Source organism: Morus notabilis, unplaced genomic scaffold, assembly GCF_000414095.1.
Source record: "Morus notabilis unplaced genomic scaffold, ASM41409v2 Scaffold485, whole genome shotgun sequence".
Taxonomy (NCBI): domain Eukaryota; kingdom Viridiplantae; phylum Streptophyta; class Magnoliopsida; order Rosales; family Moraceae; genus Morus; species Morus notabilis.
The window spans coordinates 4,646-21,787 of NW_010364290.1; the positions used below are offsets into that span (position 1 = coordinate 4,646).

The 17,142-nt window shown below is 34.4% G+C and overlaps 2 protein-coding genes across 3 annotated transcripts in view; one reads left to right on the forward strand and one right to left on the reverse strand.

Annotated features, from left to right (window-relative positions):
• Positions 1 to 3,215: 3,215 nt before the first annotated feature.
• On the reverse strand, positions 3,216 to 10,113 carry LOC21408150 (O-fucosyltransferase 9). 2 transcript variants are annotated; one of them, XM_010106178.2, is made up of 10 exons: positions 9,481 to 10,113; positions 9,168 to 9,240; positions 8,605 to 8,672; positions 8,065 to 8,153; positions 6,885 to 7,082; positions 4,503 to 4,707; positions 4,253 to 4,420; positions 4,006 to 4,173; positions 3,645 to 3,835; positions 3,216 to 3,541 (listed from the first exon to the last, which is right to left on the reverse strand). In XM_010106178.2, exons 1-10 carry the CDS (start codon positions 9,856 to 9,858, stop codon positions 3,373 to 3,375), a joined length of 1,707 nt encoding a protein of 568 aa, XP_010104480.2. In that variant the 5' UTR covers positions 9,859 to 10,113; the 3' UTR covers positions 3,216 to 3,372. The 2 variants fall into 2 exon arrangements, with proteins under 2 accessions (XP_010104480.2, XP_024026643.1); XM_024170875.1 differs by lacking the exon at positions 9,481 to 10,113 and adding an exon at positions 9,430 to 9,446.
• Positions 10,114 to 15,700: 5,587 nt separating this feature from the next.
• The window catches only part of LOC21408152 (transcription factor IIIA), a 3,378-nt gene continuing 1,936 nt past the window's right edge, over positions 15,701 to 17,142 (forward strand). The window contains exons 1-2 of the mRNA XM_010106180.2: positions 15,701 to 15,847; positions 16,203 to 16,337. Of these exons, the coding sequence (XP_010104482.1) occupies positions 15,725 to 15,847; positions 16,203 to 16,337 (258 nt within the window). The 5' untranslated portion in view covers positions 15,701 to 15,724. The remainder of the gene's footprint in view (positions 15,848 to 16,202; positions 16,338 to 17,142) is intronic.

The following is a 17,142-nucleotide window of genomic DNA, read 5'->3' on the forward strand; positions in this document are numbered from 1 at the left end:
TAGGGAAAGGATGGACAGAGAGAGAAAAAAGGGCTCTAAATGAGGAATGGAAAGAGGAGTCGGAAGAGGGGAGAGAGATTTGACCTTTTATTATTTGTTGGTGTGAGAAAGACAAGTGGTTAATTAGTAGTTACAGATGGGGCTGAGTTTTGGTAGGTAGCTCTACTTTTTACGTCATATTCGCCTCCTTTTGTGGGCCTGTCTTCTTAGCTCCTCTTTTCTTTCTCTTTCTAAACGGGGTGAGTCATGAGACCCTTTAAGAAGAAAAACAAGAGAGAGAGAGAGAGAGAGAGAGAGAGAGAGAGAGAAGGGCAATAACAAGTCCAGTTCAAGATATCGAACATCACTTGAGCCACATGGTTTCTACCAACCAGAGGGAAAAAAAAAAAAAAATTTTGATTGCTTACTTTCGGTATTTACGTTGTCATGTAACAATAATAACCAAGAGAAGATTGTTGTGTGGAAAATGTCAAAATACTTCATTTATTGGCTCAACTCTCAACGCCAAGTAGATTCCGTGCAATAGTATAATCATAAAAGGTATATATGTGCCATCAAATACTTGGATAGCATTTGGAAGTATCTGGTTGTAATGATGTAACACTGCTGCAAAATTAACTTTGACACACCGAAGCATTGGTTGATACAACAGACTAGTAAAAAATAATTGGTAGGTTGCAAAGTTTGGTTTTTTACTTTTTTTTTTTTTTTTTTGTTTTTTACATGGATTGTGATATTTTCATGGATAAGGAGATATGTCATATGCGGGATTAAAATCATTTTTTTTTTTTTTTGGAATTAGCTATTTAAAACAATATTTAGTATGGTCTTATCTGATAGAAAAAGATAAACTGGAATAAATGGAGAATTTTGCCTTATCATGGTCGGCAGGTATCTTTCATAATTCCTTTCATGTACGTTAATATGAAAGCAAAACTTATTTTATAGCAAACATTTCTGAAAATTAAACGCAGCCACTTTTTTCCCTCTTCCGAATAAGATATATAACACTGAAAAGTCCTTTCGCTGATTAAATATGTTAGGATAAAAAGAATTTTTCTTTCGGCCCTTTTTCGGCTTGACATTAGGATAAAGAGAAATATTATTATCTCGCATACCATGGAGAAAAAAAAAAAAAAAAAAAAAAAAAAAAAAAAAAAAAAAAAAAGGAAATGAGCATGTTATTCCAAATTTTCAACGCACCCGTTATAAGAATATAACGTAGGGATACTGAACAGATTGAACTATTGTAATCTGTCAAGATTGTCTAAAAATACTGAGATTGTCTTTTATAATCAGACAAAATCTACTACTATGTTATTAGATGTTCTTTTAATAAGACAAAATTCACCCCGGTAACTTTTTTATCCCACAAAATTCACCTTTAATGCCAGAATTAGTCAAATTTAATTACGTAAATATATATGTATATTTTTGCAATACAAAACCATGAATTTTATTTTAAGGACAACAAAGTACATGAACTTTGCAACTATAAAAAAAAAGTTAAACTTTTAAAAAGAAAAAAAAAAATGGAAGCCAATTATTCACAAATGCAAGAAATTTTGAAGATCAAGGTTACTGCTTTGGAATTTCTCTCTTAAAGCGCTATTATATCTTTTATTATAAAGATAATTGTATATTTTCTCACAATTAAGTTTGCCTAAATATGAACGAAGTGAATTTTGTGTGACAATGAAAACAGAAAGTGTAAACTTTGTGTTATTAAAAAACACATAGAATAATCTCAACATTCTTAAAAACACAAGATTGATTCTAGCATTTAAACATAGGAGCGGTTTTGGTCATTCCTATAAATTGTAATAAGAATTATGCGTCACCGAATTTGGATGGAAAATTCCTCATCTTCGCACGCATGGACAACTAGATAAGATAGGTCGGTTCCTACTTTCGTTAAGGATATAGCCCTTCTATTTATGGATGGCTTTGATCACAATAACAATTGTTTTATTATTATTATTATTATTTTATATTGTCTGCATGAGAAAAAATTGAATACGTGAAATGGAAATGGAATTTTTTTCTCCCATATTTTCCCCTTTATATGAAAGTGTTTTCTTAGGCCAAGAGTAGAATTACAATTGAGGTTAGCTATATCTAAAAGGGATTGAAATTTCCCTTAAAAAAGAAAAGGGATTAAAAATCATGACTACATATGTGTATCAATTTATATACTTGCCGTAGTGGAAGTATAATTCCGGTGGAATAAGGCATGTATAAAAAACTCCGGAGGGATAAACACCAAGTATATATAGTGTTTGATTCCAACAAATGACGTAAGTAAATCATAAATAACTAAATAAAATCTAATTAACAAGTCAAGAATACGAATTAATTGGTACCACCTTTGTCAATAGAGGTATTATTATTCAATTGAATGCGTACCGCTTTGGTAGCAAGTATTTGGGACTTTGTCTAGCTAATTTGTAACCAAATAAACTGCATCAAAGTGGTATAAACTCTCTAATGCCATTGGGTTGTTGCTTCATTGGATACAAATGTTTGGTTTCAATATTTTCCAAAATTATTCGTGTACAAAAAGAAAACTAGCAAAAAGCGTGGTATAAAGGTCTAGTTTGGCTTGCAAGAGGCTTGGAATTGGGCATTTATTACAAAGACCTAACTAGAAGTCCCACAAGAGAAAGACTAGTTTGGTGGCATTACAAGTATAGTCATGCAATTCAATGCTAGTTAGAGGGTTGCTCCTTTCAGAAGCAGTCCATTGTTTAATTAAGAACCCCCATCCACCAGAAAGCTATGTACATGTCGCTATTGGTAGATGCGTGTGCCACAAGCAAAATGCGACTCTCTTTATCTGGGGCCTTTTTTTAGGTATCTTTTGCCAAATTTATGTTATTAAGCAATGTTTCATGTGCTGTGAGGAAGCTGTTGTTTTCACTCCTCTCTCTCTCTCTCTCTCTCTCTTCTTGTTGAGGGCGGACTTTATTTGTAATGGGAACATTGAAGATTACGGTTGGCCCTTTTCCAAATGGGATGGACCGATAAAGTTTCTTTTCAAATTTGGTTGTTGGAATCCTAGTATTTTGATTAGATCCTGATATTACAAAAGGAATTAAGCGGTGGGGATATGTGCATGCAAAGCTGAGATTTGGAAAACATAGAATTAGAACTTGGCAGTCCAGTCACCGAAAGAAAAGAAAATAGCAACCAGAAGATAGGAGAAAGAATTTTTACCATAATTTATCATGTTCCATGTACAATTGTTTTAGCGTACAAGACCCCTAAAAGAATTAAGAAATAATACAATATAGACTACACGTGTTATAAAAAATAAAAATAAAAAGTAATTGAGAGCAATTCTATGTTGAAAGGTACAAGCTATGTTGAAAGTTACAAGCGTCTTGTAGTATTACTATTTTCAGTCCTAGCTTCTGCTTGTTTACACATGCAATCTGGCATAGGAAATGTATAAAGTGACCCACTGGGCTTTCTCAATTCAATACCCTTTTGATCACTGTGGCGAAGCATGTCGCGCATTTGTCGTTTGAAGTCTTCCCATCTGGAGAAGATCATTAAGCAAATGAACAAATGAAATCGTGAAATGGTTTTCCTACGATGCTTGTATACTTTGGCAAAAGAAGAGTGTTTTAACAACAGTTCACCTGATTTTGGGATTATCGAACAACACGGCTAGTTTCCTCTTATCCGGTTTGATAGTCTTCGCATGTCCACCGTACAGGTAGCGCCTATGGCCCATCAAGAAGTGGGGAAAATTGCCACCCTGAGTGGTCACAAAGACTTCACTGTGAAGGCAAACCGTGTAATCAAGAGCGGCCAACCTGGACGAGTGGCCCTACATCAGAAGTTTCAATCTAATGATCAAAAATAGGAACAGCCAAACTATTGATTGGTAGTTTGGGTCACCAGATAAAAAAAGAAAATTGTAAAAAGATACTACAAAAGTCCTATCTTCTTTTGCCCAAAATGATGGTTTGGGGAAATACAGATCATGACAAGTGTTACCTTAAATGGAGAAAGTTCTTCTGGGGTAGCCAGCGTATCTTTCGTTTCTAAACGGGGAAACATTTGTTTAAGTGGGGCCATATACTTTTCTGCTTTATAAATTTTCCCTGCTGCAACGTAAACTGAGGTTGTATTGTCGAAACCCATGCCTCTGAGCATCATTCCGACCTAAAGTGCGAAAGGAAAACTTTATCAATCATCAGATGTATATAATTCGAACACAAGTTATTAAGTTAACTGTGTATACCTCCAAGGGAGTTAAAGGGCATTTTCCATCTACTCGGTTCGCACCAGGCCTTATAACTCTACCCCTTCTCCTGAATTTTCCTCTCCAACTTCTTTCTCGAGCTATGTCCATCTCGCGTTTCTCTTCCTCCCCTCCATCATATTCACAGCATGAAAAGGCAACCATATCCTTTAGAAAGAGGACACCACCTTTTAGAAGGAATCCATGAATGCCTCCAAATTGATTGTACTTGAAAATATTTAGAGTTTACCTCCTCAAACCGGAGATGTACGGATACATATTTTCCACCACTCTGGTAGCTTTTCTTAAACATACGGTCTACCATTTTCTCTGCCAGTCCCTTTATAGGTTTTGAGAATCTTAGCGCTTCAAAATTCACTAAGCATCTAAGTCCTTGAATGCTTGAAGGAACACCATGAGCCAATCTGTTGGAAAAAGGAGCAATGCGCACAGCCCTGCACCATGGATGGAAATCTATATATAGCTGTTACCGTACAATATTCTACAAGGATATGTCAAGAGCGAGAGAAAGAGAAGTGATTTGGAAACAAAGACCGCACCATGCAAACAGTTATACCTACTTATTTATCTATTTGGAATCAGCCTCCTTTTTGGTTCAATATTCTGCATTATGCAGGGCCACCATGGAGAACACGATTAGAATTCTATTTAGAATTAGAGTTATTTTATTTAATGTTTATCTATTAAGATTATTTGAGTTCTATTAGGATTATTTAAGATTTAAAAGGTAATTGGCACGGATGGTCCCTACCTCTTTAGTAGGTGACAGTTTGGTACCTATTCTTTTAATTTTGGCAAAATGGTCGCCAACGTCATTAAATAGGTGCAATTAAGTCCTTTCCGTCCAGATCCGTCAAATTACCCACGTTAAAACCCATGTGACCCCTCATGTGACCCGATTACAAGGGTTATTTGCATAAAATCACGTGTGTATTCAATTTGGGGCTGATATTCTTTAGAAAAAACGTGAAAAAAGTTAGGGTTCTTGAACTTTTTCTTCAAAAAAAAATTTTTTTTTTGAACAAAACAAAGCAAGAGACGGAGCAGACACAGAGAGAGAGAGTGGACCAGAGGCAGTGAACCTTCCCTTATTAATTTCTTCGATTTCCTGTGTAATATACACATACATATATACACATAATATATATATAGTTGTATGGAAGTGAGAGTCTGCTTCTGATTTTATTGGAAGCTCAAGAAAATCATTCTCTTTTAGATCCTATCATATTCATCGACACCTCAAAAACTCCTTTTCGTCCCATTGTTCTTTTGTTTTCCGCAATTTTGTTTTCCTTCTGATCACAATTTTGCTTTCAAAAAGAGATTTTTGGAAAAAGAAAAATAGAGAGTGATGGAGACAGAGGTATGATTTCAACAGAAAGAGAGAGAGAGAGAGAGAGAGAGAGAGAGAGACCGGAGGGCAGATCAAAGGTGGTGGAGATGGGGCCACGACCGCCGGCGAAGGAAGCCCCAAAGGAGGCGAAGGAAGCCCCAACGGAGGCGGAGGGGGAGAGCTCAGTGGCTTTTGGGCTGAAGACAAGGGCGGAGAAGTCATTGGGCTTGGCGCCGAAGAAGTCGTGGAAAATGGGCTTCACCAGTAGAAGCTAATTCTCGTGCTTTTGTTGTTGATTGTGCTGTTCGTGTTGGTGTTGTTGTTGGCCGCCGCCATTCTTGTTGGCATTGTTGGGCATGCTTTGTTGAGCCATTAATCATTATTATCATCAGCTTACCCATTTCATCATCATCGCCATAACCCATCATCCAAAGTAGATGCTCTCCCAATTTCTCTCAGAAGAAACCCCTTTTTCAGAAAACCCTAACTTTTAATTATCAGATTAGAATGATACGAATTTAGGAGATGGGTTTAGGGCAATTTCGTCTTTTCGGGGGTCACATGGGTTTTAACGTGGGTAATTTGATGGATTTGGACGAAAATGACTTAATTGCACCTATTTAACGACATTGGGGACCATTTTGCCAAAATTAAAAAATAGGAACCAAACTGTCACCTACTAAAGAGGTTAGTGACCATCCGTGCCAATTACCAAAAATTATTAGGAGTTTGATCACTATTAGGACTTATATGCCTATAAATAGACCTTTCTATGTTCATTAGTTTCAGACTTGATTAATGATATTGAATATTCATATTCTCTCTCTATTGTTATCTTCTTCTCTCTAATTAATCCTTCTAGATTCTTTTCTATCCCCTTCTTTTATCTCCTCTTCCTCTGTTCTCCCTCTTGCTCTTCCTTTCTATGGGTCCTACATCAGACACACTCGACATAACTAAATCCATTTAAAAAAATCAACAACTTAGCGCATATGGCAAGTGGCACAATGGCAAATATCTCACAAATGTACATAGAGAAAATCAGAATCATAGATAATGCAAAAATCATCATAGAAACAGGGTAAAAAAGTATCAAGAAATTTTAAGATCAAAGTAATTGCTTATAGCAGCATCCTTAAAAAAATGGATGGTTTTCAGTACTTAAAATCAAAATTCTTGCAAGTAGTCATGATATTGAATTTAAAACCTATTTATAGTGCAACAATGCAAACAGATTTAAGGAGGCCAAAATAAAAAAATAAAAAAGAATGCACGCACCCCATGTTCATCAACTTTGGGAGGACCTTATGTAGATAGTAGGTTGGACTTGACCAAGCTTTTACTCTCAGATTCACAATGTTGCTTATATTATTATCAAACCGCTGTAGTATATCTTCCGGGAGCTCTCTGACCACATTCACGTGATGTCTGAGCGTATGTATAAAGAAATCTTCATCAAATATGTCCCTGAAGTTGCTGCAAGTTGGAAACCCTATATAAATGATCTACCTCGTGCAGAACGAATAAGATGACATAAAACAGAGAAACAGATGTAAACAGTTATCTCATGCAGAACAAATGAGATAAACCACCCAGAAAAATCTTAATTAACCGTGAAACTTCTTAGATTATTATCCCATCCATTTTGGTAATAGTATCAACAATATTTTTCTCTCTGTTGTCTGATATCATGTCCCAAAGCACAAAACCCAATTAAGCAACCACAGAGCAAAACAAAACCTGTAAGGTCATATAAGTACACTTTACGATCAAAATGTGGTAACTTTCTACTTTTTGTTACTTTGAGATGCTTCAAAAGCGCATTTATGAGTATCAGAAGAGCTCTATTCATCTCAAAGAGCTTCTTATAGAAGCTGAGTAGCTAACTGCCACTGGCTTCTCCAATAAGAGCTTCGAACAAAAACGAGCAAAGCTGCTTTGAAATCTAATGGAACTTTTTTATTTCTAGTTTTACCTCTTTTGACTTTTCATAAGTAAAAACACAGAGAATTTAATCTTAATTTTCTTATGTTGACAGCAAGCTATTGTTAACTACAATAACTGAAAAGTTATGAACTCTGTTTCTTCTTCCCTTTGTCTAAAACAAAAAACAAAACCATCTGAATAGTGCCTAAAATGTTGATAAAACTACAATCACTGAAAAGTTATGAATTCTGTTTCTTCTTCCCTCTGTCTAAGACAAAACCATCTGAATAGTGCCTAAAATGTTGATAAACCTCTCTTAGCCAAAGGAAAATATATATGTTGTACAAGGATAATTAATCATAATTTTGACTATATGCAAAATTATCCAGGGCCATGAAACTAATGGCATAGTTTGCATCTAAAGGCATGTGTTTCTCTCCCTCTTTCTCTGTCTTTGTTTCTTAAAGTTCTTTTTTTTTTTTAAGACGAGAAGAACTACAGGGGTAATAATGATAAAGCATGAAATAATCACCTGGAGTCTCGCCACACACTATTTAAATGAAAAATTGGAATTAAAAGCGTTGCATTCAATAGTCCAGCCACAGCCACCGCATCACAGATCTGCAATAGAAGTGTAAGAAAAAATTGTCCAAAGAAGAATAATGACGACCTATAGAAACTGGAATATAGAATTCTATCAGCATGTCCAACAATTGAAAACCAATATAGGTTTTGAAATTTGAAGTGCTGGTGCAATAACTGTTCGGACTAGCAACATTCTTAGGCAAAACAATTTGCATAACACAAGTCACTTAGGTGGTTTACTTTCTTTATTGTGCTTAAGTTGAGTTGCTTGTGTTTTCGAATCGGTGTCTTATAGATTGCCCATATATGGGCCTTGCTATGTTTTTGTTTTTTTTCAACGTAGTACATCCTGACCAGGGGCTACAGATAGATATCCGCTAAGAAATTCATGGATTTTTCTTCCTTTTGTCCTCTCCATGGTGTTGGTTTTAAGCGCAGAGGTGCATTATAACCAGAAAATAACTGTTAAGTGTTAAGGAAAACATACCGACAGACGTTGCTGGTTTAACCCACCATTTGCTTCAATTATGAAGAACCCATTTGACTTTGGCAGTCCTGGAATACCGAAAAAAAAAAAAAAAAAAAAAAAGAGGCGATTTAACAACAGCTTATTCTTATTTAAAAACACAAAATATTCAATTTGACTTGTTGTCCTAAAGGATTATAAAACAAGACCAAAAATGAAAGTCTAATTGTCGTTCTAACTCCATATATTAAGTTAAAGGTGTAGACGTTCAGAAATTAGAACAAAAGGAAAAATGTGATAAATGGGCAGCATAATTTGAGACATGCGGCATGTGCAAGAAGCAGGATATGTTTATGTAAACCGTCTTGGTATACATTTGCGTCTCTTCTTAGGTGTAAACGGCCATGCAATAAGCTGTTTCATCTGACTTCCGAGACTTAAGACTCCAAGCTTTAAGGCACATCACAAAAGAGTAATAAAACAAAAATACAACAATTTCAATCAAGAAACTTCCAGGCAAGCAATTAGAACAGTAATCTAGCGATTAAAAAGGTAAGTATGATTCTTATTCAGAAAACTCAGACCTGCTTTTGGGATGTCCCTGTGAAGACAAGGCTTCCAAACTTGATGCACTGTAGAATTCCACACTGACATCATCTGCGCATTTTCCATCCATAAACAGTCAGTTTATCAAATTGGATACAATTGACCCCTTTTTTTTGTTCTTGTCAAACCACTATTTTCAATTCCAAAACTAAATTGACAGACAAATTTCAAAGCCTTTCACAATGCTAAGCAGAAAGCACTCAGAAGCTACTTGACTTAAAAGATTTGCTTCGTAATTACATTAAAAATGTCCTTTTTCCCCAAATTGAGCTGAAAATAAGAAAACAGTACCGCGTTTTCACTTCCATTGCTCTCGGCTTGCATAAAAGGCCAGAGCTTCTCGAAGACCTGAGGACTCCGATACACGGAGCCCGGCGGGTGGCGCTTGTGGACCACGACAACGCCGTTTTTTATCCCGACGACGTCGAAGCTCACCGAGCCCATGTAAAGCAGCATTCCGGAAATGTACAGCAGCGGAGCCAGCAACAGCACGCCTCTCCTCCGAAACATCGCCGAAATCAGCAAGAGCACGATCCTCTCCATCACGCTCTGCTTCGATCCCCTTCCGCCTCCTCCGCTCTTGCTCCTGCCATGGCGGAACCGCGGCGACGACGGTGGCGAGCCGCCGCCGCCGCCGCCGCGGGTACCGAGGCGGCTGTAGCCATGCATTGCGGTAGAGAAAAGCTAGGGTTCCGGTGAGGAAGGAGGGAGGGGTCAAGATCTGGGCTTGAGAAACATTTAGCGGATTTCGAAATTTAGCGGCGTAATTGAGTTTAATTTTCTCGAGAAAGCAAAGAAAAGTTGTTTTCTTTTTTTTTTCTCGAGAAACAAAAGGTGAGAAGTGATTTCGTGGCGGTTAAATAATGGATAGAAAGAGAAAGATAGAGACTGGATTGGAATGATTTATGGAATTTTTAATAATTGTTTTTTGGGTAATTGAATTGAATTAAATTAAATTAAAAAATGATTGTCCGTGTTTGGTAATGGAGAAAATAGACACATGGTGGTGTGAAGAAGAAGAAGAAGAAGAAGAAGAAGAAATAAAGAAGATCACGTGTCAAAGGTCGTCGGTCGGTTGTTTTATACGAAGAAGAAGAAATGCCAATTTGTACAGTTAAGTCCCGAGAGTGATGCCAGCTTGCTTGGTTTGAACTCTCCTCAGTGGCCGCTAACTTTCTCTTTTCTTTTTTTTTTTTAAAAAAATTATTTATTCATAAAATATTCTTTTAAGTGGACGACGCTTTTTTTTTTGTTTCTTTTTTTGATAATTGGTGGACGACGCTTCACTCGTTCTCGTTGGTTGTTGCGAAATATCCACGAGAGAGAGAGAGAGAGAGAGAGAGAGAGAGAGAGAGAGCAAAAAGCAACGGAAAAAATATGGGTCGCATGAAAAACGAATCTTTTTTTTTTTTCTTTTTTTTTGTTTTATGGATAAGTCTATGGTAGGGTGCCTCTCTTTTTCTGTATGGTGTGTAATACGGACCATTAGATGAAAAAGCAAGGGTCAAAGATGATGGTGCTCATAAAAACTAATAAAACCAAGTGCATTTGATTACAATATTACTTTCAAGTTCTTTAATTATAATTCAACCCCTATTTCATAAAATATTAATTTGTGTCTAATGAAATCTCAACCGTAAATCTAATAAACTTTAGATCTTAACCCTTCAACTACTAACACTAACATCATAGAAACAGGTGCGTTTGGAACAATGATTCGTGTCATGATTTGGATTATAGTTCGTGGCTCACTACAGTATTTTCTCTCACAAAAACATACGTAAACTGAGAATGGTTATAAATCAATAAACCAAACGTCTTCTAAAAAACCCTAAAATTTCTAGGAGCATTTCACCACGCGCCACCCCTGGTTCGGTCCTTCCTTGCGATACTCGTCAATCCTCCGTCTGTGACCCCTGCCACGCCAACATCTTCACCGCTCTGTGGGTCCGTTTTCGAGCCCATCACTCTCGCCACTCCATGGGCCTTCTCGCGAACGTGGGTAGAGCGCCCCAAAAAATGAACACCGAGACCCCCACATGGATTCATGCCGGAATTTGGGTTTCACACCTTATTTTTCATATCTTGAAGCTAATGTATTATACACATAAGTTTATTATTTTAAGCAAAAATTTTGTGAATTTTTTCTAATTAGTTTGATTTTTGGTTTATAAAATCAATGTATATTTGTTGAAGTTGATAATGAGTGTAGTAATAGGTTTAATCTTGTGATTATTTTGGTGTTCTTTAGGTAAAGATATAAATCAATATTAACAAAATTGTTGGCAGTGGTGAATTGATTTTAGAGAATACTACTTTTGTGAATTGTTTGAATTTTTGTGCATTTTTTACTGTTTCAGTAAGGCAGTGGTGCCGCCGGTAGTGGTAGTTGACGGTCAAGTTGTCGGTGTCAAGGAAGATTTCAGAGTTCTGTGTTTGAATTTTGATTTTTGTTTTTGTTGAAAATTTACTGTTCCGGTGACAGTGAGTTTTGCCGCCAAGGGTAATGGGTGGTTTAAAAAAACAAAAAACTAGTGAGATTTGTTTTAGGAGAAATTTTTAAGAGAAAGGTTATTTTTGTTATTATGTAAAAGATGGGGTGATAAATTGTAATTTGATAAAAGAAAGGGTTGTTTTTATAATTATTTTTATTGTGTTTGAGTTATAATTAGATGTGGAGGAGACTACAGGGGCCCTCACTGAGATCCAATTCCCTCACTGAGATTCTTTGAATCTCACTCTATTAGTAGAGAAAAAGGGAGTCACCTTACTATAGACATCTCCTTTGTTTTTTTTTTTTTATTTGTGCGGGAACTATTTTAGATGCTTTTCAGATGTGAAATGCTAGCAATATTTTATCTATCATTTTTAAAATATTAGTATTTCTTATTTTTAAATTATGTAGGGCCTTTTTATTTTGGTGACATGCGTTAGATTTGTGGCCTTCAAGTAACAATGATGGATTATGTCTGGGACTCGAATCAGGACAAAAATGAGACAATAGTCCTTTTTAATAAAGTGATTTATGTTGAATTTGTCATCTAGATTTTGCTTAATCAGAAGGCTCCCATAAGATGCGGAATAAATATTTCGGTTGACTACAAAATCTGACCCAAAATAAAATATAGGACGAATAGTATATGTTTTAATTATTAAGTAAACATAAAATAAACTAAAATCATACTTGTGAGTGATGATACTAACAAGGGATGAAAATGTCCAAGATGTTGTTGATATTTTCACGACATTATTTATATTTTGAAGTCTCAATATGAATAACTAAGGGAAAAATATTCTTTCCGACATGTCTATAAAATATATGTCCAAAAATATCGTGAATATATGTAAATATCTAAGACATTTTTAAAAATATCCACAAAATGTCCAAAAACATTGAAAGAATTCTTTTACACAAAAATCAATTTTGTAGCACATTTTTTTCCTATTTTTTTAAATAAAATGTGACAACGATGATTCAAAACAAAAAATAATAAAAAATATTAGGACTTAATTAGTTTTTAAAATAATTTTTACTTTTTAAATGAATAACTCATATTCAAATACTTTTAAGTCTATTCACTAAGAAGAAGATTGTACCATGCTACCAGATGAAGATCATGGATGTAGGTGAGCAAGTCCTGGTACTGGGCCATTGGAAAACAATTTATAAGAACATGTGGTGTGATTCAAATCAGCCAAATTGATGAGGATTATGTGGCCTTGAGTTTTGATTTTATGAGCTTAGGAACTGAAAAAAGTTCATATGGTTATAATCATCCATATAGTTCTCGATTGGGATCTACTTCAGAAGTACAAAACTAAGATGGTTTGTTTAATATATTAGTGTATTCCACCACAAGTCAGTGTCGAAATGTCATTATGCATCCTTAAAAACTGTTTGTCAAGCTGGATAAACTAGCAGTATCTATTATGAGTTAACATTGGGAAAAGATCTGAGACACATCAACAACTACCTTATTCAAGGGTAATATATTGGCAAATGTATTGTTTAGATCAAGATGATAACCTATCTAATGCTTTCCAACATGCTATAAACTCATTTCAATATTGAAAGCACTTTAAGTTTGTGTGAGCTCTAATATGTTTGGTAGTTAATTTTCACGTAATATATTGAATAATTTTGTCTTGTTTGTATTAAGTATGTAAAATTATATTTGAATCACAATCTATATATAATAATGATAATTTCTTACTACACTATTTGACATAAATCTCATTTTTTCGACCAAAATGTACTATTTTTATTATTAAATTAGTTTAAATTAAGTAATATTGATTGTTTTTAACATTTTTTTATAGTTTTAATAGAAAAGTTTTATGGTTTTTTTTAAAGTATCTATTTTTCTGAAATATCCGTTGACATCGATATTTTCGCAACATTATCCTTAAATCAAAACCTCGATACTGTCGACATCAACATTTTCATCGATAATACTAACTGAATATGGTATAAATAGAATGAAGTAATAATATTACTGTAATTCATGAATAAGCTAAAATGAATGCTAAAGATAGTTTAAAAAAAGTTAAACAGACAACTTACCATAAAATCTATGTGTAAATTGTTGATAAATTACTGTTGAGCAAACATTCATTTTTTTTCCTTTATCTAGGGTGTACATAAACCAGAACAACCCACAAATCTAATCCACCTCATCCTAACTCAACCCAAAAAAGGTAACTTATAGCATTATTTTTTATTTTTCAGCCCACTAAATGTCTGGCCTGAGATGTTTAAAACGATTTGTGGGTTGGGTCTATAATAACCCGCATACCCCAACCTAATCCGCACAAACATGCCTTATAAGGAGCCTATAAGTGTAGACTGATAAAGATTGTTGCTGTTGTAGTGTTTGCTTTGGATGGATTTGAATTAAGCCTATAATGTATGTTTGCTTTATATTTGATGTTGGATTGACTACTTTGCTTCATGTTTGATGTTGGATTGAACTTTGAATTGCTATCTATTTAATGATGGACTAATAAGTATTATTTATATTTGATGATGACTTTGAATGTTGGAGTTATGTTTGATTATCAGTATTATTTCTATTTGATGATCAATATTATTTGATGACGAACTTTGAATGTTGGAGTTATTATTTCTATTTGATAATGAACTTTGAATGTTGGATTGAATTTTGATTCTTTGAATGATGAACCCGACCACCCAACCCACCCCGCCCGCCCCAACCCAAACATCATTGGGTTGTGAAATTTTTTTAACATTGTTGGGGCCAAATATGTGCAACTCATACCATTTAAAGCGGGGTAAAAAAAAATCCTACTATGCACAAACCTAACCCATGTACAACCATACTTTTATTGCTTTTACTAGTGTTTAAACGAAAAGATGCCGCTTTTAATAGTGTTATATGTTATGTTATATTCTCTCTCTCACACCTTTTTTACCGCTTTTAATAGTGTTATACGTTATATTATATTCTCTCTCCCACACCTTTTTTTATTTGGGTTAATTTCATGAATGGTTCTTTAAGTTAACACTCAATTCTATTTTAGTTATTGACTTTTCAAACGTTGTACAAATGATTTATGAGGTTTTATTTTATTTTAGTTTTAGTCATTCTATCAATTAGACGTTAAAATTTGATAGAATATGTGTAAATTAGAGTTCAAAATTAGAAACAAATAAAAAATTTTGAGTATACATGTAGAAATTAACTTTTAGTTTCTTATATTGTTTGTATCTAAACTTTATATGTTTTTAATTTTAGTATATAATTTTTACATATTCTATTAAACATTTAACACCAAGTTAACATAATGACCGGTATTGAAATAAAAAAACTTCATAAACTAACTATATAACATTTAAAAAATCAAAAACTAAAGTGAGATTATGTTAACTTGGTGTTAAATATTTGTAAGATTAATACTTTTTATTTGCTCTCAAGTCTCATCTTCACCTTTATCTTCTTTCATAGTTTCCTTTGCGCCCTGATTGGTGGAAAGACATTTTCTTTTCCACATATATATCATCACACTTACACTAATTAATTGTTGAATTCTTTTTTTGTTGTTGAATAATTAATTGTTGAATTCAATATTCCCTGTATGATGTATTGCACTATTTTTGTCTGTCAATTTCACACGTACTTTCCAAAACTAGGAGATGACATTATTGAGAGCTGATGAAGAAAAACTTTTTCTTTTTTCCTTTAGTGCTCATTTTATTTATCTTTCCTTTTTCACATGAGAGTTGTTTTTTGTGTGTAATGACGTTAATTATGTTGAGTGGTATTTTTGTTTCTGTCCTAAACATTTTTTAGTTTTTTTTTTTCCTTCTCTCAATTATTATTGCGCAGCGCCCCTCTAAAAGGCTTTGAGATGCGTTGATACTTATTGGGCTCCAATGTTTGGCTCAATAACTATTGGGCCTCAATGTTTGGTTCAATAACTATTGGGCCATATTTAGGGCTCTTATATCCTCCTCCTCCCTCTCGCAACAAAGCATTTGCTTGCGCCGTTCTGTTATCTGGCTGGGTAGAGAGGGATGGAGGAAGCGGGAGAGAAGATGCCGATATTCAGGGACATAAGGCGGTATTTCTGCGATCACTGTGGCATCTGCAGGTCCAAGAAATCTCTTATCGCCTCTCACGTCCTCACTCATCATAAGGTTTCTTCTTTCTCCTTCTCAGCCCTCTAATAAATTGCTATGAAGTTGTAAAAGTTTCTTTCAATTTCGTCATCATAATTTGCGAGAGAATAATATGGTTTCCGATTCTATGCGAAAAAGGAATTTGCAGATAATTTAGCGATTAGATCGATTTCATCTGCGTAAATACTAAATATTGATGAGCGGTTTATATATTGGAAACCTAATTAACGCAAAAATTCGTTTTCTTATTCCAATAAAATAGGAGTTCTTATATACCTGTGTGCGTGTTTTCAATTTTAATATCGTTTTCAATGTTCAAAAAGTATTTTTGCATTTTTTTTTGCCGTATTCTAATTTTTTTCCCGTCGTTTAGGATGAAATGGAGAAGAGGGCCGAGACAGGAGAGACAAAAGAAGGTGTAAAACAAACAAATACTTGCGAAAAATGTGGTGCCAGCTTCAAGAAACCTGCATATTTGAAGCAACACATGCGAAGCCATTCCGATGAGGTATTCTATGCTTGACTTGTTTGTACCTTTGGTTGTGTAGTGTTTCTATTTTTGGTTGCACATATTGAAATATTCCAATATGGTAATTCCTCACTTGCAACGACAAGTCTGTACTTTTGACTCGTTTTTTTTTTTTTTTTTTTTTTTTTTTTTTTTTTTTTTTTTTTTTGTAGTTTCTTTTTACTTATTCCATTTCCTTGTTCGGGTATATTTGCACAGATTTGTTTCCTTAGTTGGTTTTGTGTTGCTTTTTTTTTTGGTTGTATTTATCCTATAGGTCAAGAATTGACATGCTAAACAGATGTATAATGGAAAACTACCTTTCGTGATGTATAACCTCTTCAATGATTTCCCCTATTTCCCAAGAAACATGTACATATGTTGTAGTTACAACTTCAAATTGGTTTTTTTGAGATGAGGATACAAAGGGTGCGTTTGGAACTCGTTCTAAATTGATTTTGTTTTTTTGTATGAAAAAGAAAATGAAAATGTTTTCAATCTCAGACAAAAATTATTTTTAAAAATGCGTTTTGTAGTTTTATCAAGAGATTGTTTTCAGTATAAAAAAATCCATTAATGTCTCTCTCTCTTTCTCTTTGCTAGAGAGAGGAGAAAATGAAAACAAAAAATGAAAAACGATTAAAAGTCGTTTTTCATTTCTCTCTCATTTTACACTAGATCAAAAAATTGTTTTCATTTTTTGTCTTTATTGCGCCAAACGCCATTTTAGAAATGTTTTCATTTTTTTTTCTCAAAAAACGTGAAAAACAAAAACGGGATCAATTCCAAACATGGTCAAATTCCC